The following is a 24,237-nucleotide window of genomic DNA, read 5'->3' on the forward strand; positions in this document are numbered from 1 at the left end:
ACCTTTAGAGGTCCCTTCCAACCCAAACTATTCTATGATTCTATGACATGTTGCTGGTAGCAATGCTGATTTGGCCTGAAACACCGTTCCTGGATGTGAAGCACCCACAGGGCAATATACTGGGGAAAGGTCCAGGTTTGCTTTGTTGACTTCCCCATCTCTGGATGACTGCTGCATAGCATTTGAGCCCACAATGATTCCCTGGGGAGGTGCGATACTGGAAGCTCAGCTGGCATTTCCCCAGTGCCAGAAATGGGAGCTTTGATTTTCCCATTCTCCTTATTGCTGTTTTGTCTCCTCAGTCGTCTGTGTTGATCCTTTAATGCCGTCAGCTCTTGGATTTTTTTCATTGCGTCTCCTGCTTTTGCCTCTTGGCACTGATCTGCTGTCATTTCTGAGAGCTCCTCTGACTTGTTTTTCAGCTCATTAAATATTTCCGTCTTTTCCATATGTCAGAGACAGATGATGCTTAGCTATATTCTCCTGCTCTTGTTGCATGTCTGCTCTTTGGAACAAAACCCAAAAGCAGCCATTTGGCTTTAAAATAATTATTTAAACCTCCTGCCTTTCTTCATTAAAGTTTACCAAAGGGGAGGTAACAGCCTTACATTTGCTTTGGGCTTGATTCTGCGGTCTTCTTACCTGCTTCACAGCCACCATCTGCAGCAGCAACTGTCTGTTATCAGTGCTCCTCACTGCTTTAAAACGGAGAGAAGTGCCCCAGCACAGCTTTGATGTTTTAACAGGGAGAATCTTTATATAGTTCACATTCCCTTGCCTCAGATTTGTTTTCTGTTATGTTAATGTGGCATATCTGTATAATGTCAGGAGCTCACTAGGATCTGTGGTGCTCAGGAGCCATTTGCATAATATTTTCTTTGGGGGATATAAGATGTATAATGTTTACCAGTCTTGAAAATGATGCAAACAGGAGCAGACAGTCAAAGGTAGAAGGGATATGCGAACAAAATATTGGGAATTTGGAAGGACTGGAGAGTTGGAAGACATCTAATCACCTAAGGACAAGGGAAAATGAACTCCCTTCTTCAGCATAATTTGTCACAAAATTTAGTCACAAGAGATGGGACAAAAAAGGAAACGGAGTCTCACAAACCCTATTTGATGCATATTTTGAAAAAAGATTCTTTTTAGAGGAAAACTTGGAGGCAAGTTTTGATGAATCAGGAAAGAAAGAGTCAGGTTAGGGGACACAAGGGTTGTCTGGGAAGGTTGTCTTGAGCAACTTTGAGGTGCAACTGTTTTATACAAGAAAAATGTAAATTTGCCAGACTCTGCAAACTCACCAGGTGATCTGGGAGGCATTGGCAGGCCAAATAGGATGGCTATCCAGTGCTTTATTCTTTTATCCCGAGTTCTTCTTCAAATTCACCCCCGCTGGACTGTCTAGCACCAACCTGACACACACACCCTGACTTAGCCGTTGGGAAAGGAGTTACCTTTTGGGCACCAACTGAAGATGCCTTTTATATTTCCACACCTCTGTCCCCTATTGTAGTAAGAAGATTTTAACCTTTATCTTGATAGACTACAGCAGTGTGGGTGTAGTCTCGGGAATTGGGGTGCAGGTTTCTGCCAAGCAGCTGGGGCCAAGTTGGGAGCCGTTCATGCTAGGTACAGTGGAAAGAAACCTCCTTTGGCACATAGTGGATAGGTGTTGGAGTATTCACACATTACAACAGTGTATTAGGAATAACAATAGATGGACAGAACTATCATTTTAATTTCTTATACATGCAGTGGTCCCAGTTTGCTGGATGACTTGAAGATTGGGGTAATATTTACCCTGTGCTGCAGATTGGGGCATATCCCAATCTTCAAGAGTATTCATAACCTGGCTGCCAGCTATACTTTTCCCACGTTCCCCTGGATTTTCTTCCTTTTTACAACGTCTCCCCAGTGTGACTTGACCCTTTCCATCATTCTGCTGCTTCTGGAAATGCAACGTGGATGCCCTCATCTGCCTCGTGCACTGTCTTCCCTTCAATCCCTACTATAAGCTCTCATGCCCAAGCACCAGAAAGTCTTTTCTGTTTCTCATTATTGCTTTCTGTTCCCTTCCTTTCTGGCAATTTTGACCTTAGTTTTGTTGACTTGTCTAGCTTAAGAAGCTAACTCTTTGAAGAGTCCTTACCAGTACACCAAAGCATATGTAGCAACTAAATGTGAGGCTCGTTTTAATAGATTTATGTGCTTCACAAATTTTTCGCTATTCTTCAAGTAACTAACTGATGTTGGTAGGACTCCTAGCAGAGGAAGGTGTAACCCCAAAGAAATATTTTTGCTGGAACTTGCCCCTTCATGATTCTTTTGCAGCGTTCGAACTCCAAAGTACTCAAAGGAAATACTGTGCTTTTTAAAACCCAGTGTGGCAAGTCTGCTTTAGGAGTGCCACAAACAATGATTTCTTGCATTATTGTGGACATTTTGCTTTGAAAAAAGCAAAAGCTTCTTTACATGAAAAAGATTAGTCACAGAGTTTTAAAATTTAGGTTTAAGCATTTGTACTGAAAGTTCCCAACAGGGAAAATATAATACACCAGGCTCCCAAACAAAAAATGCACCTTTTTAACTCTCACTGGTGTAAGAAAGGAAAGCAGACCCACAAAGAGTTTCAATAAATGCCCAGGCTCTCACTTCTAGCAAAATTCAGGCTATGGTGGCTGAAAGCTATAGAGGCAGAAGGCTCAGTTCCTTTCTGCATGTGTCCAATTCCTGCTATTTTTCATTTCTCCCTCTGAGTTGTCTGTGTTCCCAGAGGCAGAAGGACAAATGACTCCCTCCGACTGACATCCAGCAGGCTTTGGAAGGCAGCTGTTGGGAGATATAGTGACAGCTCTCCTTCCTCTCCTGCAGATGTGACTTATCACCTCCCTGACACGCTGCACTTTCTGAGTTGCCTCTTGAAATCCCCAGTTTGGCAGCACGATGCGGTGGAGCTGCAAGGCTGTCAGGGTGAATGTGCATCTCAGCACCGGTGCAAAGCTTGGCCTCGTTTTCCTCCAAGTCTCCTAAAGTTCCTTTGACAGAGAGGTGATGGTCCTCTGCCTCTCACACATTTTTCTGCGCTTGGTTTTGTTTTCTGTCCTTGGAGCCAGAAAATAGGGATTTTGCTCCACTTTAGGAGTCATCCTTCTTTGTGAGAATGTGAGCTTCAAAAACATCAGGATATTCGCAAATGCAAGGGCTGTATGTGGAGGGCAACACAAGGTCTCAGGGAGCTTCAAGTTTCAGGGTCCTACCTCTTGGCCACATTCAAATGTTTGGTCTTGTAATGTGTGCTCATTTGGCTTTTCATTTTCAGCTCCTGAAGTGCTGGCCCAGAAACCCTACAGCAAAGCCGTGGACTGCTGGTCCATTGGGGTCATCGCATACATCCTGTGAGTATCTGTTGGGTTTTCAATCACAGAGTTGGGATTTCATGCAACATGCTCTCCCATCATGTAGTTACCCACTTCGTCTGGTCCAAGAAAATTCATCTCTGACACTTGTGACCCAGGATCACATGAACCCTGGACACCTGCCAGTTACATAAAGGCTGAAATTTGGGCAGAAGTGGTAGGAAACGAACCAGGACCCTTCAAAAGCAAAAATCCTTGCTCCTGCCTGAACTACACTGTGTGCAATAGTATGGACTTGTCCAGGTTGTGATGTTAGTGAAGCTATTCCCTCCCCTGCTCAGGTTAGCTTTGACAAGAAACAAATTTGGCCATGTCCACAGAGCACAGCATCGGGCCCACAGGTGTATCCTGAAGGGCGACCTCTGTCAAAGCGTCACCGTAATGGCTTTTTGTTCCCAGGGGAGGGCACAGAGGGAGATAAGGGGGGAAAAGCTTTTTGTGTACTGCAGTGAATATTCTCACCAAAACATAATACAAAGTATTGCGATTTTTACTGAAAATGAGGGATCATTTTCCTTAACACATCGAACCATCAGGTCCCATAGGAGAGGGTGAGCTAATTTGTGCCCTGTCAGTTCTGCCACTCTTCGATCAAGCCATTAAGCCTCTGCATTCTTGGCTGAGATTTGCTCCTCTAATGGGGCTAATTACTGCTCAAGGGAGTGGGGATTGGTTGCTTGAGAAAGCTACAGGACCAGGATTTTTATGCATTCTCCAAAGTGGTGGATAGATCTCAGAACTCATACGTTTATGGAGGTTTAGTGCCTGTCCTCATTCAGTATCTGCCACCCTTCTTCACAAAGGCTTAATAGGATAATTTAGATTAGAAGGAACCTCAGGAAGTCCTGTCCCTGAGGTCAGACTAGGTTGCCTAGGGCTTTATCCAGTTGGGTCTTGAAATCCTCCGAAGACAGACTGCAAAAGGTCTGTGGGCAACCTGTTCCACTGCTTGACTGTCCTCATGGGGAAAAGGTTTTTTCTTATATCCAGACTTGTCTCCATGAAAGGGGCAGCCAGTACTCTAGATGCGGGTGTACCTTCAGTGCTTGAGCCATGGAAGTAGGTAAGCCAACTCCTGTCCCAGCGACAACACTTGGAAGGATTGGAGAGGTGTCCTGGCCACTGTGGTCACAGGGATGCCCTGGTGCCAGGGGTTGTTAGTGCTGTCCAGAGAAGGGCACCCATGACATTTCTAGGCACCATCATCTGAATCCAGCTCTGTGTGCATGAGCATATGAAATCACTGCTAATATTTGGATTGAGAAGGAAATGCAGAACTTGTTGTCTGTGAACCTGTAGGAAGACTCCCTCTAGCTTAGGGGCCTGTCTTGATGGGGTGGTCTGTGCTCAGGGCTCTGGTCTGTGAGTCCATGCACGTCATTGAAATGACAATTGCGTAGGTTACATCTGCACAGCCTAGCAGACTTTGAAGCAGGAGCTATTCATGTAGATCTTCAAGAAGAGGTCAGGCTTTTGCCATGGGCTGGCCCAGGGTGACCACGCAGAGCACAACAAGCCTGTTCCTTTTGTGCAAGAGAGCACAGAGCTGCTGTGTAGCTGTTGACTGCTGCAGAAACAAATGTCTTTTCATACCAGCATTACCAGTGCTTTCCCTTTTTTTTTATTTTTCTCTTTTACACAACTGTCACAGTTATACAAGACTGAAGGAAAAAGCAGCTCCAGTGAGGCACAGCATTAAAGCATTCCTACTTTGTTCCCTTTCTCCTTATGCAAACATTTCATGGCTTGTCAACATGAATAACTTTTTGATGGTGTAGTAGAACTCTTTTTGCCAGGACAAACCTCATTGCTGTGCAATGTTAATTCTTTACATTTTCATTTAGTCTTGAGCATAAGTGATATGCTACCCAAAATAGCTTTTTTATATTAAGATAGTATAGGAGGGCTTTATTTATTTGCATGTACGTTCATTTATTTAAAATAAAGTCCTGCCTAAAAACCATCAGCTTTATGACTGGCTTTCCAATCTACATGAGTATTTCAAAACTCGTTGAGTACACAACTTTGCAGGGGGATGGATTTATCTTGGAGCAACCATCAATAGCAGGATGCAAAAAGCTTTTGCATAACAAAGCAAAAATCAACAGTGCTGATTCTGACTTTGTGGCAAAGCCCAGCAGGACATGCTACAGCAGTGAGGAAGACAGCAGACATGCCAAAATACCTTGGAGGCTGCTTCACACATCACTCCCTAGTGCTCTTTTAGATGGGGATGGTGTGTGCTGACCCAAACTTACCATCTTCCACAAGCAAACCTGAGCATGGAAGGCCTAGGGATTGGCTTTTTTGACGTTTTCAGTCCTTGCCAGCCATGGCACGACAGTCAGGTAGAGTCTCTTCTGTTGCTTTTGTAGTACTTTGCTGAGTACCAGCTTCAGAGAGAGAGAAGAAGGAGGATGCAGGTGGAAGACAGCGGTACGCTGCCTCACTTCCAGGCTCGACCGCTGCCTAGGTTCAGTTTATTGTCAAATATCCACCATGAAAATGTGTGTCCATCTGGTGGCCCACAGGAGGGCTGTGAACTGTTGCATCCTGGTTGCCTGGAGATAAACTTGGCTCTGCTTTCCTCCAAGTTTTCAGTCCCATTCAACCATGGCTCATGCACCAAAGGTCTTTTTTGCTGGCAGACCTGTTGTTATTTCACTTGTTGCTTTTATGTGTCTTGCTGAGGAATACGGGTGAGACAGTGCTAAGTAATGTGTCCTCTACACCCAGTTTATGAACACATCTTCGATAGGTGGAAGGTTTCGATCTCATCCAAAATCCTTCCCCCTTCCTAAGCAAGGCTGCTCTTTCTGCAAGGTTCAGCTCAGTCGTTTCCTGCTCTGTTTTCCAAATCAGCTTGTGCTGGGCTTGTCAAGCAAGGCATGCACACTCCTCAAATCTAAATTTCCCATTTGCTGTATGGGGAATTCCCAACCCTGAAGCCTTAAATCAGTTTAGTAAGAACAAGTCCCTGTGAATTCCTGTTTGCAGGACAAGGAAACCTTTTCAGGGTTTCTGTGCTTTATGTAATAAAGGACTTGATTTGTATTATGTACAGTCAAAATGAATGGCAATAATCCATTGATGTAGAAGGAGCATGGTAATGTGTTTGCCAGACTGTTACTGCTTGGATGGGATTGGGTCTGAGATCAAACCACCTCCTTGAATATTTCTGCATGTGAGCTACATCCTTCAGCTCCTGTTACAGTCAGCGGCACTCCAGGGCTCACTTTGGTTACCCTAACATAGGTGCTTAGTGCTGTTTCAGTCACATACAGTGTCCCACCTGGACTCTAACTGTGGCTGCAGGATGGTCCAGCCCCCATAGCCCCATGGCGTACCTGCCAGCTGGGGACGGGGGTCCTGTGCACTCAACTGCTTCTCCAGTGGCACTGGGCTCTACGTGTGGGCACCTCAACCCAGCCTGGGACGATGCAAGCAGTCATTTCACTGGGATGTGCCATTCAGTTGCCTAAACTTATGCTTTTAGTGCCATGTTGGGGGGTCCGGGACAGCCACGTGGATTTGGCAAGTGTAACGCACTGCGGAGACCTTCCTTCTGGAGCGGCAGATGGAGGCTAAGCAGGAGACCATGGACTGTGTTGAATAGCACCAGATGCCCATGCTGAGGCTACTGGATCACATCCTGCTCTGTACTCAGCCCCCTGCCTTCATCTGCTTTATGGTACATTTGCATCACTCTCCAGTCTCTGTTGACTCCATCTCTACTGACTACAATGAGAGCTTAGAAACCCAGCCCACATCTTACGTGTCCTAATCTTGAACTGGGTCTCATCCTTGCTTCCAGTAATAGCCAGAAACTGCAGATGTGGCCTTGTAAGAAAGTGGATGTCAGGGGTACAGTAACGACAGAGAGGAAGAGGGGTCCTTCCCTAAGCTGGAAGGAAGTAGCCCTGCTGGGGTGTCTGATATCACCAGTGATGGGCACAGGTTTAACATCTAGGTTTGCTGTCTCAGCAGTGCCACACCACCAGAGGCAGCAGAGCCAGCATGCTCAGAGTGCAGCATGGCGCTGAGATGCCACAAGCACCAGCAGCATAGCCACCCTGGTGCAATGCTGGTAGTTAATCCTGCCCTGAGCAGGAGTTATTAATTCCAATATATCACCACACCCACCTGGATATGCCATTTCCAGCTCCACAGTCAGCACGGCTGGAGCTACTTGCACATGCCCAAACCAGTCGGAGACGTATTTATGCACAGGGCAATCCAAGCACATCATCCTGCATCACCTCCCCACCTCTCCCACAAATCCTCACAGCCACTCTGAACAGACTGTTGTCATTTCAGAAGGTGGAAACTCAGGGGAATCCAACACAGAAGCCAGGCATAAATTAAAGATGCTTTGAGCTATTATTACTGCAAGTGGTTTGAGTGCCTCCAGATGCAAGCTCAGTCTCACATGAGAGCCTTCAGTTTATGACACTGGAAGAACAAACTGTTTCTGGGACACCGACGCTCTAGACAAATATTTGTTTCTGTGATATGCAAGGTGAAGGATGTCTTAGGAAAGAATACCTTTGTTTCAGTGCCAGTCTCTAATGCTTCTCGTTAATGACAGCCAGATTGCAGAGGCTGCACCAGTGGAGTTTTTATCAAAACCTGTTTTGCATGAGAAGTCATTATTCACACAAACTAATTTTAGCAGCCTGAAATTTCCTGTTATTCCAGTTGCAATATTTCTCAATTTGAAAAAGCCTCATTGTTGAGCTCAGCTTTCTGCTTATCACAAGGTAGTTTTGGTACACGTTCAGCTTAAAAACATAAAGCATAAGAAGAGCAAGAGACTTCACTGGATTCCCAGCAGCTGCATTTTGGACCTGTCTGGGTCACATGAGAGGTTACAAAAGCTTGGGGAGCTAAAATACTGATTGCATGCATAGCTGATATGATGAAGATTAAGTTAAATTATGCAAAAAATAGAAGATCATGGTCCAAAGGTGGAAAAGCACCCGGGGCCACAGAATGCTCTGCCTCAGCCCCTGTTTATTCATCCTCAACACCTCCTGTCTCTTCTGCACTAGGCTGAACACATTTTGCCCTGAATTTTCTTCCGATTCTGTTCACTGGTAGGACAAGAGAATTACTGGTTTGTTATTGTTATTTATAAATGAGTATCTGGAGATAAATCTTGGATCATACTTCCCTGTACTTCTTTGCTGCTGAGTTGCTTTTGATTTTCAAGTAGATGTGCATGAAATCATCAATGATGTTTGTATGGAAGGATTAACCAGGGACAGTACAAAGTATATTATGCCAGAAAAATTTTCCACCATCGTCCTGGAGTCATGCATTGGGAAAAGCTGGTCAGGCATCTCGCCTGCTGCTCAGCATCTCATACGAGCCTAAGCAAGAAAGTGAGGAATAACTTACTTATTTGGTACTAGAAGGAGAATTAGCGGTGGCAAAATGTACACAGGCATGTTGGATTGCTCAGGATATCACAGTTAAACACCGGGAAAACAACCCCAAATGATTGCTCCTCATTGCTTGCTTCTTAATTCATTTTTTATTCCCCATGTAATGTCCTTGTCCACAGTTTCATGAGGGCACCAGTGTCAGCCAGTATGAGGGTCCGTTCCTAAAATAAGAAGGAATACATGTGTTTATCCCTATGAATAGCACTTGGACCACTTCCCACACCACACATCTCAGGTCTTTGAGTATTTACTGAGTTCTTTGCTCTAATCTCACTACAAAATTGTTTGTAAAACTAACCCCAGTGCCTCTTGTGTTGCAGGTTGTATACACTGACTATGCAAATGGGTTATTTAGCCTTTAGTATCACCCCTAATATGTAACAGGAGCTTGCAGGGGCTTGCTTTCTCTGCCTGGTGAGGAGAAGGCATTCCTGGTATTCCTTTTGTGCTCTCCTGATGGCTTCTAGAAATGACTTCTAGCAATATCTTTCTTTTGTACATCCATCTGTGTTTTTCGTATCTGGATCCCATTCTTTTTAAGGCAAGACTGGGAATAGGAGGTTAAGGGAAAATCTGTTGCTGATGTGATAAGGTTGCTAAATAATTCTGAAAAGCTTTTATTTGGTGAAACTGCGAGAAAATGATGACATCTAATAGCTGCCTGAAGCTCCCCCAGGACAATGCAGGATTTTTTCACATTGAAGACAGAGGGGTTATTTTTGTATTTCTGCATATCTAAAGAAAAGCAGCAGAACCTCTGATAGCGAGGTCATTTTTTTCACACAGAAATGTCCCAGCAGATGGAAATGAAGTCGGTGGGATTTTGATTTTGTAAGAATTAAATAAAAACTTATTATGGACTTTGGAAGGTGGCCCAGTTGCTGGAAGTCCAGCAAGATTTCCTCCAGCCATAAACTGCATGATAGGCTAATTTACCAGAGCTTTCCCATCCCTTACTTCAAAGCCAGTAACGTTAAAACATTAAAGTAAGTAACATTAAAACTTCTGTGTCTTCCTAAACTCTGATTTGAAGGGAAGGGTCATCAACACCACCTATATTTTGGCTCCCAACCCCTCCCTGTGCCAGGATGCCCTGGTGTTCCCCTCCCACATGCCACCTCCTCTGTCCTAAGGAGCTTCCTCCCTTCTCACATGCTTCCTGGTGTAGGCCCTCAATGGTTTGCCTCCTGGAGGAACATCCTTGGGTACCCCTATGCAGGAGGTTCATCCCCATCCCTGGCCGAGCCAGGACCAGCCCTTGCCCTGCATTCAGCCTAGTCTCAGGCAGGGGGCTGGTTTGGAGGGACGTCCCTGCCCATGACCTGTAGTGGAGACTAGCACTTCTCAAGCTCTCACCAGCAAGGGAAAAGCAGTGCCAAAAGAGTCTGTTTTCTGCCCTGTGCCCAGCTTCCAGTAGCTCTGGTGTTGTCCTGCGTGGCGCTGACTCCTCGTACAGCCCTTCCACCATGCACCCCTGCGATGGGCTGTGGTGATCTCCCAGACACAGAGGTAGATACCCCAGCCATGTGTAGATACTCAGGCCATGCAGAGGAGCAGGGGAAGAGCTGGTTGTGTGTAGGAAAGGGATTGAAAGTCTCTGGAGAGGCTGGGGCTCTTGCTGGGGTTCATGTCTCTCTGCTCCCCGCTTTGCAGGGTTATAGCCCTCCAGCTCTGTGCTGCTCAGCAGTTTGCTCCTTTTGCTGCCATGAGCATGTATAAATCACAGCAGCCCTAACTTGTGCTCTTGTACCTTTGCCAAGGTAATTAGAACAGTGCACATTTTAAGAGAGTTATTTCTCTCTCTGGAGCAGCCTGCCAGCACCTCGGCATGCACAGCGCTGTCTGCTCGCCCTAAAATGTTTTATCAGAGCAGTTTGGTTTTGTTTAAGCAAAGTGCTGAGGAAGGCAAGAAATTAATGAAGGGCTGTCAGGCTTCTTATATGGAGCCCAATGTGTCCCCCAGGGAAGAGGGACAGAGCGATGGCTCCGAGTGCCTTTGGAGGAGCAGTTTTACTCCAGCCTGGACATCTCTACCCCAGTGGCCATCCTAACAGTTGCAGTGCTGGTGCTGTCAACTCCAGCCTTTCCAAACCCCTCAGTAAAGCACCCAAAATCTTGAGGGTTGTGACAAAAGAGGAGGAAGGTGAAAATCAGTTTGTGTGCATCCCCCCACAAGACTGTGGAATATAAGCACTGATATTTATTACGTTAAAGCAAGTTACATAAATGTTCTTCATAGATACCTGTAGAGCTGGATCCCGGTTGTGGATCCAGTTTCTGCATTAGGGTACCAGATGTTTTTCCTTCATTATCCAGGTGCGTAGTGGCTTTTTGGCATTTGCTTAAATACACCATTTTTAATGGCCCTTCTCATACGCCACTTCCACCACTGGGTTTCACATAGGAGTTGCTGTATCGAGCCCCATACACAAGCGTGTGGCCATTAAGTAGGTATGCAATCCTGCTCTGAATGTAAATGCTTGTCTGGCATGAGGTTATCTTACTTGCTTTTGATAATGGCAGTCATCCAGTAGGACACAAATGAGGACTGGCTCATCTGCTTTGCAAGATAGAGAGAGAGATTTCTGATTCAGTTGAACAACAGTGGATTCATTATAATTCTGCAAATTTCAGTAGAGTTCTTCCAGGTCAATATGGGTCTGACGCAGATCAACATCTCACTCAGCATTTAAATTATTTATCAAGCACACTGGCTCCTCAGAGCTAATGAAACATTGCTCCTTTCACCCTCAAGTGTTGAGTTGGTTCAAATAACCTCCAGGGCAGCCGGCTGGTTTTGGGTTATAAATAACTTGAGTATTTCATTTCTTAAAGTTCTCCCCCCCCCCCTTGCTCTGTTGTTGCTACAGTGTAGAGTTTCAGCTAGATCTTCAGTCTGTTTACAATGGCTGTCTCTCTCCAATTAAATGCTTTATTGAGGTTGATTGACTCAGGGTTTAAGAAAACTGTAGGAAAAAGGTCATTTCAGTATCAGTGAAGTGTGTGAAAGAATAATTTACACCACAGACTAGAGATAAGAGAAAAAAAATGTGTCATCTCTATACGAGACATTAGAGGCAGAAAGGCCTGTTTAACGGTGAGCAAAGTTCTCCCCCCCCTTGCTCTGTTGTTGCTACAGTGTAGAGTTTCAGCTAGATCTTCAGTCTGTTTACAATGGCTGTCTCTCTCCAATTAAATGCTTTATTGAGGTTGATTGACTCAGGGTTTAAGAAAACTGTAGGAAAAAGGTCATTTCAGTATCAGTGAAGTGTGTGAAAGAATAATTTACACCACAGACTAGAGATAAGAGAAAAAAAATGTGTCATCTCTATACGAGACATTAGAGGCAGAAAGGCCTGTTTAACGGTGAGCAGGATGGGTTTGCTAAAACCTTGGACGAGCCTCAGAGGTAAATCTGGCACTTTGCAACATTGCTATTAAAACTTGAAGAAGGGGTATCTTTGCTGGCATGTCTGCACAGAGAGGGACAGACTACTGCATGCAGCATTGACTGACGTGAGGGATCTCTGACACACGAGTTTTTACCACTGCATTTGCTAAACACAGTGCTGGAGATGTGGTTTTCCCACGTCTGCAGGGCTGGACGAGCCCTGCCTCGGCAGAGTGACTATCCTGCTGTCTGCAGCACTGGGACGGTGCACCCTGAGTGTTTTAGCTCAAACTAGGCAAATAATGCTCAATGTTCTCCTTGTCCTGGGGCTAGGTTTTCTGAGAAGTCTGATTATAAATGCTGAAAAACAGGACGGGACTGTCGTTAGCCTTAGGCAAGGTAGGCAATTTGATGTGGGCAGCAAAATCACTTGCAGAAGTGAGAAAGGGAGAGGATCTCCGTGTGTCTCTGCAGCAGTGACAGGTCCATATGCAGCCCACGCAGGCTCTGCTGCAGAGGTGGAACGACTCTCAGACATCCTCCTTGCAGGGACGTGGGGACGCAGAGCCCAGCACAAGCTACAGACACATCCTGCCCTCTGTCTGGTAGTGCTGCGGGGCTCCTTGTCCTGCTTTGCACCAGCTCTTCCTCCCCGTTGTGCTGGAGAAGAGGTCCATGCAGGTGGCCAGTGGCTCTCCAGATGTACAACAAACTTTCCTATAGAGCTATGATCTCTTGCACAATATAGAGACCATAGGTTGTGCTCAAAGCCTGTCCTGATGCCGTGCAGGTGACTGGGTAGGTGTCGTCACTTCTTGTGTGTCCTCAGTTCCCAGGGCTCTGCTGTGCCCACATGTCTACAGAGCCACTGCAATGCCTCTCCACCATCCAGGAGAGAGTAAAGCCAGTGTAAGTGGCTTGTGTAAGGTGTTGGGTGAGAACAGTCCAGAAGGACAACCCGACCAGTGAAGCCAGTATGGAGAAGACTCTTGGATGGGGAATGGCTGTGCTGAGGGATGAGAGGGACTGGTGCTGTGTGGATGTAGGGTGTAGCCCATGAAAACTCCTCTTACCACATGTATAGGAGAGGATGGAAGGGCTCATGGCTGTGTAATAAAACTATTCCTCTGGCTAAACACCCAAAAGCATGCAGAGGGAGGCCACGATATCTGCATGAGTCAGTGTAGGATCAACAGCACTGGGTTTCCATGCAGAATTCCTCTTTGTCCAGGATGGTGCCAATCTCCAGAAGTGGGTTTACATGTCCCTGAACAAACTTCTCTTGTGCTAGTGCTTGCCTGCTTGAAAACTTATTGGGACAAGTCTTAAACAAGAGTTTCTCCTTCTTCTCCCTCCCTCTTTCTCACCTTCTTCGCCGAGATGGGTCCGAGAGTCACATGTCTCTTTTCTTGTTCTCCATTAGGCTCTGTGGGTATCCCCCTTTCTATGATGAAAATGACTCCAAACTCTTTGAGCAGATCCTTAAGGCGGAGTATGAGTTTGACTCTCCATATTGGGATGACATCTCCGAGTCTGGTAAGAAGCTACTGCTCATTTAATTGCAACAACCATGCATGCATGCTTGCCTGTTGCAGAGCTCCTCCTCTGGGCGTGAGAACGCACCCTCCATCATGTGTGGAGCTCATTTTAACTGAAAATCATTGGGAATGTTAATTTCTTTTAGCTCAAATAGTTATGGGAGGTTATTTCTGCAGGAAAGCAAATTAAATACCATTTTGTCCAGTTACACACAAAGCACTAAAACGTAGCTGGAACAGAAGATGAAGATAGCAGAAGACTGTCCCAAGAAGACAAAGCAATTTAACTTCTCCATTATATCCAAATAAAATGCAGATGGTTTATGTGTCACTACTAATAATAAGGCAACCTAGTTTGACTCTGTTACTAGAACTGTACTGCAGGTCTGAAGTGAGTCTGCAGTGTATACACCAAAGACAAACCCAAGAAATTAATGGCTTCCAAATGAGGCGGGTAAGCAGATTCAGAAACTGGGAGTACTGCCCGTGTGGTCGGATCCAGATAGCTGCCCATATGCTTGCCCAGATCCCCACCTAGTGCAGAAGACATTTAACGCATAGCGCCTGCCTGTGCCTGCTCTAGTCAGTCTGGAGGAGAGGCAGATAGATATACTACCCTGTTACAGGCAAATGTGCCTAAAGGCTTCTGGCTCCAGCATGGCTCATGGTCTGCCAGCATCAGTGTCTATAGGTGACAGCGGGGCCATGTTCAGCCTTGCACCCTGCGTGTGCCACTGACATGCTGTGTGGTCTCCAAGAGGTCACGCAAGCTCGGTGTCCTTGCTCTGTCCAACCCGTGGGAACATCTGCCATTTCACACAGGAGAAGACATTAATTCTAGGAACATTTTATCAGACAAAAATATCCCTAGAAATGCAGTTTTCTTATTCATTAGTACTACTGATTAAGGCAGGGGAGATATAAAAAGAAGTGTTTTATTTTAAAGATGATTATATATCCTGTTATCTCTGCATAGAACAACATTTCATGCTGCTTACATCTGTGGTCCAGATATCATTGTGATGGATTGCTTAAAAATATATGTGATGAGAAGTTTTTTTAAGCCCATTAGGGTTTTCTGAGAAAATGTGGAGGTCTGCTGGCAGACCCCTTTGCATTTTGGGGGCAAAGTCCATCACCTAAAACAGACAAAGATTTTCCTGCCATATTTGGCTTTGCTGTGGCTCCTTCAACTACTCTCTGCTGAAACTACTGGATGCACACCATGCTGTGATCTCCTTTCCCTCTATTATAGTGTCGATTAAAAACACACTACTTTATGCCCAAGGGAGCCCATTTTCCTCAGTAACTTGTTTTTAAATATGCAGCATGTCCTCACAACTGCCCATGTGTGCGATTGCTTGGAGTGAGCAATGGGAAGCTCCTCTTACTGTGGCATCTGACCTCCTCCTTGCCTTTCCCACTCAGTTTATCAGCATCTCCAACAGATGTGGCCATATGCAGACGGCTAAGATGGTCAGAGGCACTTGGGTGACCAGGGAGCTGGGAGCTGGCAGGCTTGAACTCTGCTGACTCTGAATTATTCATCCCACTCCTAAATATACCTGCAGGAGTAGACACCTTCAGCTTTTACCTGCCATATTAAATAGCTTGGATTTGGTCTTAAGTCACTTTGGTTATACCTATACTAATAAATGACAAATGACCCAGGGCCATTTTCTAGCACTGTGGCCAGATGGCACTTGGTAGCCTAGTCAATGCTGTTGGCTGATCATCCTGCAGCAGAACTGGACATCAACCCTATTGCTTTAAATTATTCTCTCTTTTTTTTACAGCTAAAGACTTCATTCGGAATTTGATGGAGAAGGACCCTAATAAAAGATACACCTGTGAGCAAGCAGCACGGCACCCTTGGTAAGCAACAGTCCCGGCTGTGTGAAACCCTCAGGACAGACAGCATCATTTTACATTCATGAGTGGAAGTGGTTTTTCTGTCCCATAGTATACTAACCTCTACTAAATAACTCTGTGCTCTTATTCTTACAACTCCTGCCTTTGTCCTCCAGATTTTCCTGGAAAATCATGATGGACTTTAATCTCATGCACCAACCTGTTGAGTATCTGTATAAGGATTCAGTGAAATGCTGAATTATTTATGTTGACTGTACTGCAGCAGTGGGATATGCCAAAATGATTGAACCCAGAAATCATATTTTGGGGCAAAAGGTCAAATTCTGCAGGTGTGCAGAAAGCTGGGTATCAACCTGCTCATGAGGTCCTTGCCAAAGTAGTATCAGAGCACTTTAGAGCATCCCATGAAGTAGGAAGTCCTCATCTGTGCTTCACGGATGATAATCCACCTCCTACTTGCAGTAAGGACCTGGTTTCACATGCTGTTTACCCTCTCTTGTTGAATGGAAGAGATAGGAAACCCTGGAGAGGGATTGGATCATCTCAGTCTGAATTGGCTATAGCAATGCTATCTCTCTGCAGCGACTACAGAAAAGTACCTGGTCTGACTGTATTCATAATTTAGACGTCTGTTAAGTGTTTTAAGTTAGATGATACCTTTGCACATGGCTGACTTCACCAACGTTACCCAAGTATTATGTAGCTGAAACAAGAGTGGCTCGTGTACTTTTGACCAAGCCTGAGTGACTGAGCATCACCTCACACTACCAGCTGCACCCAAAGATGGGCTTTGGATGTAAGTCTTTCAGGGCAGGGATCATTATATATGAAGCGCGATATTATTTTCATTGTTATAATAGCTGCAACAGAAAGGAGTCAATGGCATGACATTTTCACCCCAGGTGTGTATTAGACTGTGTTTTTATGCTATCACAATTACCACAAATACCATTTCCTTTTGCAGTTTCTAGAGCACTGGCTGGATAAAAGCATTAAGCTGTGCATTTGCAGGGGAACCAAAGTTTTTTCTGAGCATCCATAGCCCCTCAGAAAAGCAACTGGGCCAGTGTCATAACTAGCTCAACAGCTTGATGGACCGCAAAACCATCCTGGCGATGCAATTTGAGCCCAGGGATCAACCTCGAGTAGTGTAGTTGAGTATAAAACGCATGGTAAGAAAAGCATGGGCATAGAAGTTGTCAGTGAGTTTTAAGGTAGCGCTGCTTTCTGCTGGGAGTTGGAGACATTCATTCAGAGGATGGAGTCTGCATCCCTCTGAGACTGGGGAGCTTTATCAGCGGGGCTCTGGTCACCTCTGCTTCCTCAGCAGACACGGGTTTTGGACACGTTCCTTGGCCTTTCTAGCTCTGAAGGGACAGAACTTGGTACCCAGCTTAAAATCGTGTTATATTTCAAAGCAGAGTAAAAGTTAATGGCTATAGCTCTAGAACAAATACTTCAGTTTGGCTTCAAGGGGTTTATGCTTCTCTCTGTGACACTCACTGGTTTGTCTCATGTCATTGCTGCTTTCAGTCCTGGGACTAGATGGAAAGTAAATCCTTTCAAAGGTTTTTACCATTCTGGCTTGCTTGCTGATAAAGTTTTACCAATACACAGGCTGATGACTTACTCCCCTCATTAATTAATGATTTGGCACTCATGAAGGTGTTCAGTAACTTATTACTGAATAATAACTTGTGTGAGACTACACAAGTGCTAGAAATACAGTGAAATGGCACTGATTTCTCCGTAGTGGGAATGATGTACCAATGTCTGACTGCAGATTGTCAGTCGCTGTGATTACAAATCAGGCTGAAGATAAGAGTGAGGCTCAGCCTTTACAATTAAAAAGTTTTACGAAAGGCTTGGGATGCAGAAGGCAATGTAAATCATTGAGAAAAACAAGGTTCTTGCTTTTCATCCTCCATACCAATGACAATGAGAAACATTTTACAGATGGTTATTAGCTGCATCAGTAGCTGGCATCCATACAAATGAGAGATGACGAGAAGTCACGACCTGGGCCTGCCCTTTTTCCAGTGTCCCATCAATAACTGAGTTGTCTGTGTGACAAAAAGGAAATTTGGGAAATGAAATCCAGCTTCCGTGAGATGAAAAAAAAAAAAAAATGCATTTCTAAATGATACTGACCTGACCCTCAGGAAATTAAACAAGTTACAAAAGTCAGTGTTAGAAATACAGAATAAACAATGGGAATGCAACTCCCAGCAGAGAATGAGGTGACCATTTGTATAACTCAGAGTCAGATTTTCCAAAGCCTTATATCCAAGATACACAAAACGTAAGCATCCAGCTCTTGGCCCCTCTACATCTGTGTTGGTTGCTGGAGTGCAACAAAGAAACGTGGCACTTGTAAGTCTCACAGCTTCTGAGCCCTCCTAAAGGAACAAGATGATAAAAAGTGTTTTCATTCCTTTTTTTTTCTCTTTTTTCTTTTGCATGTCATGGCCAGGGGCCAATGGAAACTCACAGACTGCTCCATAGTTTTTTATATTTTCTACAGAATCCAATCCTCCATTTAAAAACAACCCCCCAAAAAAAGTTTTCCCCTATTTCTGTTGCAGGGGGTCTTCTTCTGCCAGGCTGACTTTGCAAGGCAGTGGTTCATTTGCAGGGCTACCTCCCAACCATGTAAAGCATGGCTCAGGGTCAGCCTTCGAGATGTCAGACATGCAAATGGCACCGCAGTAGGGAGGGTTAAAACATTCACCATGTTTCCATACCCCATCCCAAATCCACCTCCCCTCGACATAGAGACAATATGTACCAGTGGATTAAAGAGCAGGACAGTTGTACAGTGAAACCAAAGATATGGCTTCAGTTCTGCCTCTGTCCTCCCCAGTGAGCTCTTGAGCAAAACTCAGTATCTCATTCCTCCTTGCCCTGAAAAGCTTCCTGTAACATAAATGTTGCAGTTATGGACCTCTCTGGAGAGTGGTGCAGTGATTTTTTGGAGGGTTTGGATCCTGTAGTGGTAAATGCTACTAAAATGCCTTTTTCAATAATCAAGACTACTCACCCGGGTATTATCTGTTATTTCAGAGTTAGTCCTAGGATCTCCTTTTGCCAAGCCATTGCTCAAAGAAGCATTTTCCACCCACGTTGCTTACGCCAGGAAATAATGAGGTTTTTACTGCTTCTTTTCTCATTCTATCCATTATATCTGTTGCAATGGCATCCTCCCCTCCCCTTTGAAGGAGGGGAAGGCCTTTTCAGTGGAGGAGGAGGAGAGCTCTGTGCTTCCTCTCAATGGTCAGCTGTGTCCTTCTCTCAGCCTGGGCATATTTAAGTTTTCACAAGTCCAGGCTTGAGTTCCTCTCTCTCATGGTTGCATTCAGTGTGGCAACAGTCGGAGATAAGGGTGCAAGTGTTTAGCCAACAGAGAGAGGCTACCGTGACTTTTATAATGGGGCATCCTGTACCACCTTTTCACATGAGCATGCATTTTTCAGCATATGTCCCCATTAGCAACATCACCTTCCATAGGGCCCACATAGCGTTGTCTTCTTTGTGTGTGATCAAGAGTAATGAGGTACGTAAGACTACTGGCTTAATGGGAAGAGATGGTCAGAGCAGACTTCAAGTGGTCCCATAAATGATACACTCTTGCAGAGTGCTTATACTTCAAGTAGCCCTTAATGGCATCTCATAAAAGGTTTTTTTTTTGTCTGCACAACTGGTTCTGTAGAGCAACGTAACTGGAGAAGCATCTTTGAACCCTAGAGTTCGCATGAAGTGAAATCCTGATTCCACTGAGGTTAATGGGAGTTTTGCCGCTCACTTCAGTGAGAGTTGGGGTTTGTCTCCTTGTCTTACCAGTGGAACACAGAACATCTACCCAAGTCACTGCTGCTGTGCAAATGGTAGATAATTAATATATACAATGAAGTGGCTCCATGTAGTGACATTTTCCAGCTTCCCCTTTTTCTTCCTCCTGTGAAATCTGCCCCTGCAGAATCAGATCATTGGGATCAGACACAAATTAGGAAGAAATCTATCAAATCATGAGTACTTACGCATACGTTATAATCTGATTGTGATAAAAGTAGTTAACTGTGCGTGAGATGGCTACCTGGCCATGAGATTTTGTTGTTTCAATATATAACATTTGTGAAGAACAAACTGATTCCAAAATATACCTCTTATTTTAATTACCATGTTTTTATTAAAAACTTCCAAACAAGGCTTGCAAGAACTGGATCTTGCAAGATATTACATTTGTGCCTTTAAGGTTAATAATCTCTTTGAATTTCGGGAAACTGCTCTAGAATAGCCGGCTATTCACATGACTAAATGTTTGTACAGGATCAGACCCTAAAAAAAGTAAATACTTCTTCCCAATGGCCCACTTTTCTGTGCTGTATCTGCTCCCCACATGCCTGCATTTACGTGATGTTTTGCTATTTATAATCAAATGGCCTTGGCAGGGGGACGGTATGTTAAACTCGGAGTTGGCAGAAAAGGAGGCTAATAATTGCAGTGAAGTATGGTAGCAGAAACAGTACAATATGTAAGACTTGTTGGTATAATGATTACACCCCAGCCTGTACAATCTGTCCATTTATACAGATTTCTCCAGTTTAATATACAGGTGACATGCTTGCCATTGGAAAAGTTATTTATTTGTTTTATAGCATGTCTTTCACTGAGGTTTGCACTGTTTATGGTGTGTTGCAAAGGGGCAATGTTCTGCTTAGTTGTTCCACTGTGACTTTTCGAAAAGGACGTGGAAAATGAAGGTAACAGAAGAGTGGGGTAATTTTGCTGCAGCTTGATACATTTTAATGTTTCCCTAGCTCACATTAATGACAGCAATTAAGTTTATTAAATATATTGCCATGTCAGAGCCCACATCCTGTTTAGGGCAGTCACTCAGGCTGCAGTGATTAAGGACGAGCAGCAGAAACCTGAGAACCTGTTTTTCCCAGGTGTAGGATCACACTGTGCTCCCCGTCAGATCAAGCTGGGTCCTGCAGCCCCAAATTCAGTCTCCAGGCTCGGGTCAGAGGGAAAGAAAACAGTCCTCAGAGGACGAGGAGAAGGTCCAACAGTTAGGAAGCTAGTACAGGAATTGGAAGGCATGCCATGAATTTATTTGCTCTGTCACACATTACCCAAGTGACCTTAAATGGGATTTAGAGCTGTGTGCTGAAGCCGGTTACAGCATCGAAGGCAACCTGGGACATCTAAATTAAAGGGTGATGTATGTATTGCCTCCCTGTATAGACTGTGTAGGGGAGAAGGAGGTTGTGGCACCTAAGTTAGACACCTGTGTCCACAGGTACGAGTGTGGCCCTCGCCTTTCCCCACTGCTTGTAGAGATGGAGAGTGGATACTTGGGACGTGCCGATGTCCATCCCCGCCTACGCTGAAGAATCACAAAGCTTTGGCAAGGATTGAGCCTCTGCAAATTGTGACCATGACCCTGAGTGTTTATTATGTGCCAGAGAGCACGAGCCAGATAATAATTTCCACCCAGGGAAAGGACGTGGTTTACAAAGAGCTCAGTTCTCAGACAATGTTGTTTGAAGTGTGAAAAGGGTTCCCTGAAGGGAACTGCTGATGTTTACAACATTAAATCAAACTCTTATCGACTTCGTCCCTGCACTCTATTTATTTTGGAGCATCACTGATACAGTATGTGCGTGTGTATATATATACGCATGCATGTGTGTATGTGTGTGTATATATATGTGTGTGTATGTATAGAAGAGTTATGATCTGTCGGCATTATCCATTACAGCTAACTTCATGTTTCCTGTCATCATAATCAAGAGTATTTCCAAGCACTGTTTGGCCAGCACAGCGTTTGAGTTGGCTGCCTTCAGTATGAAGGTTCAGAAAATAATGGTAGAAGAAAGACTCTGCCTGCCATCGTGGGCAGGGAGGATGCGAGAGACATATGCTTGCAGTATGCTAACAAAGAACCGTCCAAAAGTAAATTTACTGGGTTTGTCTTTGTTGGAGGGTCCTCTCAAAGCTTAGAAGTGGTATGGCCAGATAAATTGCTGTGATAGCTTTGAACCCAGATGGAGAGCTAAAATAACTTAGATACTATGAAACAATATTTGATCATTAGATTAGATTCCTCTCATGTGCAGGGCTAGATTTGTTATGGTTGTTCATGAGAAATACCCTTCTTAGCTTCAGTGGAAGTATTTGTGATGGAGAGTCGTCAGATTATAGCCTTTGGTATACAATTCTGTGTGTTGAGACACTTAATATATTTACAACTGGATGTAAGACCAGCTTCAACATGAAGTTCCCCAAACCGTTGTTAGGATGTAGCTGCTTTCAGGCACTGCAAAAAGGGGACCCCAAGAGAAAAGCCAGGTTCCAGTTAGGCTAATCAGTCCTTGCTCGGTTCTGGGTGATGCTCAGCATGATAACAGGTCATGCATTATCTTCTCAGCATGGGAAGTAAAGTTTGTGATTAAATGCATTCAGTATAGATGTGATGATGCTCATGATACCCACCTCAGGGTGGTTCAAACTCTAACAGTGGATTGTATAAAAGATATGACTTCTACCTGCTCACCTCCACCTCTCTTGCCTGTGTCCTTAAACCACCACATCTCCAGCAAAACACCAACAGCGAATGGATGTTAACATTTCTTTTGTTTTCCTAGAAGTAAAACTATACTATAAACACTATAATGCCATGAGTATTTTATAAAAGTTTGAAGATCCTCCAAGGCAAAATACAGTATAAAAGCAGAGTCCTCATGTTACAGCATTGCTCCGTTAACAGGATAGTTCTTCAGAGGCAGCTTGGAGAGTGATCCCACACCCGGCTTTGGCAGCCAGGGCTGCGTTTTGGGCCACACTGTTCGGCATACCAGCACGTGTTTGAACGGATCCTGCTGCGCTAAATTAGCCCCAGCACTGCTGTTATTTTACTCTAATTAAAAACTAGCATCTGTAAGATGCTAATGCTGCTGAAGAGACCTTAGATGTAGGATGGTTCCCACCACTGTGGTGTTCGAAGGCTTCACAGGGTGTCTGTCCATCCCCTTGTGAAGTATACAAGTACTATTCTGCCTATTTGGGAAACACCCAAATACCAAGACTTTTTCTCTATAAATACAAGAATTGCATGGTGAACATAGAGTTAGTGGTGGCAGAAGACAGTTTGTGAACTATTGGAACCAGCAGTTTCTTATTGAAACCACCATCATTTCAGAAAATGATCCCTAAACTCAAAAAAAATATATAGCCTGTATTTGAGCTACACGCCCGATGAAAAGTTTCATATAGCAAAAATGCATTTATGAGTCCTTGTGGAGACTGGCAGGAAAGATCTTCTGGAAGAGCTGGCAGGGGTATCATACCCCAAGAACTTGTTCTGCCCATGTTTCCAAAGTAAAAATTTCACAAGTGGGAAACATGATCTGTGCTTATACAGCTTGTTAACAAACTTGTTCATAAAGCAAAATGCTTCATTAGCTTTGGAGGAAAAATGTTCTTTGCAAATGTAAGTAAATTTTCTCTTTGCAGCTTGGTCTTTTTGATCAGTTACTGAACTGATACTTTGGCTTGTAGCTGTCCACATATTAAGTGTTCAGCTTAGTTTTCTTCTGCAGATCTGTAGTATGACAGTCAGTGCTCCCAGCTGGCTGGGGACACAGTGTTGAGGACACCTGCCTTCACCGAGGAGGTGTCCTTGGACAGAGCAGAGTGCTCATGACATTTTGGAGTGACTGTAGGGCCTGTCTGCACCAAAAGGCTGAGCGGGTGCAAGGAGAGCGGACGCAAATCTGCACACGCTTGTGCACCTAAGCTAAGGAGCTGTGCAGGGCAGGCAGTACAACTAGAGTCTTCTCAGGCTGCTGGGTCATCTCTTCATAGAAGTGACCTGGAGGCAGTCAGGGACACTCTGTGTTGTGTTATCTCATTTGGGTCATGTAGGTGTGGCTGTGGCAAAGCTGTAGGAGCTACTTCACATGATGATTTCATGCTAGAGAAATGCAGAAAATGCACTGTATGGTGGGTGCAAGGCCAGGTGGGCTCTGTGTCCATCTGGGAGTATATACTGCATGGGATCCATCAGGCTCTGTGATGGGCCTGGCAGTATTGCCTGTGAGGGACAGAGGATGGAACAGCGAACATAATGCTTAACCTAGATGCTGCCTCGCTAAACTTTTAGCTGCCTAGCCCCAGTGGGAAATCCAGACCAACTTGCCTCCCTGTCAGTGGGAGAGGTGATCAGAAGGAATCCTCTTCAGAGGAAGATCTGAAGATCTTCCAGTTCTCAGTCAAACACCTCCCCTTCTCCATCAACAGCATAGGGGCCCAAGTGAGGATGTCAGGTGCCATTTGGGAGCTATGCTTTGCTCATGGTACCAGTTCTTCTGTCTACTTGAGATAGAGGTTATGTGGTCGTGGTGGTCAGCCAAGTGCCCTTCCCAGTTGGAGGTGGCTACCCTGAATGGGAACCCTGCTCCTTCCTGGCCATGATCCTGCTGGCTCCAGTACTCTTGAATAACTCAATATAGATCAGCTCAGTTGCAACAGGATGGGATTTGTGGCTCTCCACTTTTGGGAGATGG

The 24,237-nt window shown here is 44.7% G+C and overlaps 1 protein-coding gene across 1 annotated transcript in view; it reads left to right on the forward strand.

Annotated features, from left to right (window-relative positions):
• Nucleotides 1–24,237, forward strand: part of CAMK1D (calcium/calmodulin dependent protein kinase ID) — a 178,760-nt gene that overhangs the window by 147,959 nt on the left and 6,564 nt on the right. Inside the window, exons 6-8 of the mRNA XM_009285542.1 lie at nt 3,323–3,398; nt 13,681–13,793; nt 15,592–15,670. Coding sequence (XP_009283817.1) covers nt 3,323–3,398; nt 13,681–13,793; nt 15,592–15,670 — 268 coding nt within the window. The remainder of the gene's footprint in view (nt 1–3,322; nt 3,399–13,680; nt 13,794–15,591; nt 15,671–24,237) is intronic.

This window comes from Aptenodytes forsteri, unplaced genomic scaffold (assembly GCF_000699145.1).
Source record: "Aptenodytes forsteri isolate BGI_AS27 unplaced genomic scaffold, ASM69914v1 Scaffold87, whole genome shotgun sequence".
NCBI lineage: Eukaryota > Metazoa > Chordata > Aves > Sphenisciformes > Spheniscidae > Aptenodytes > Aptenodytes forsteri.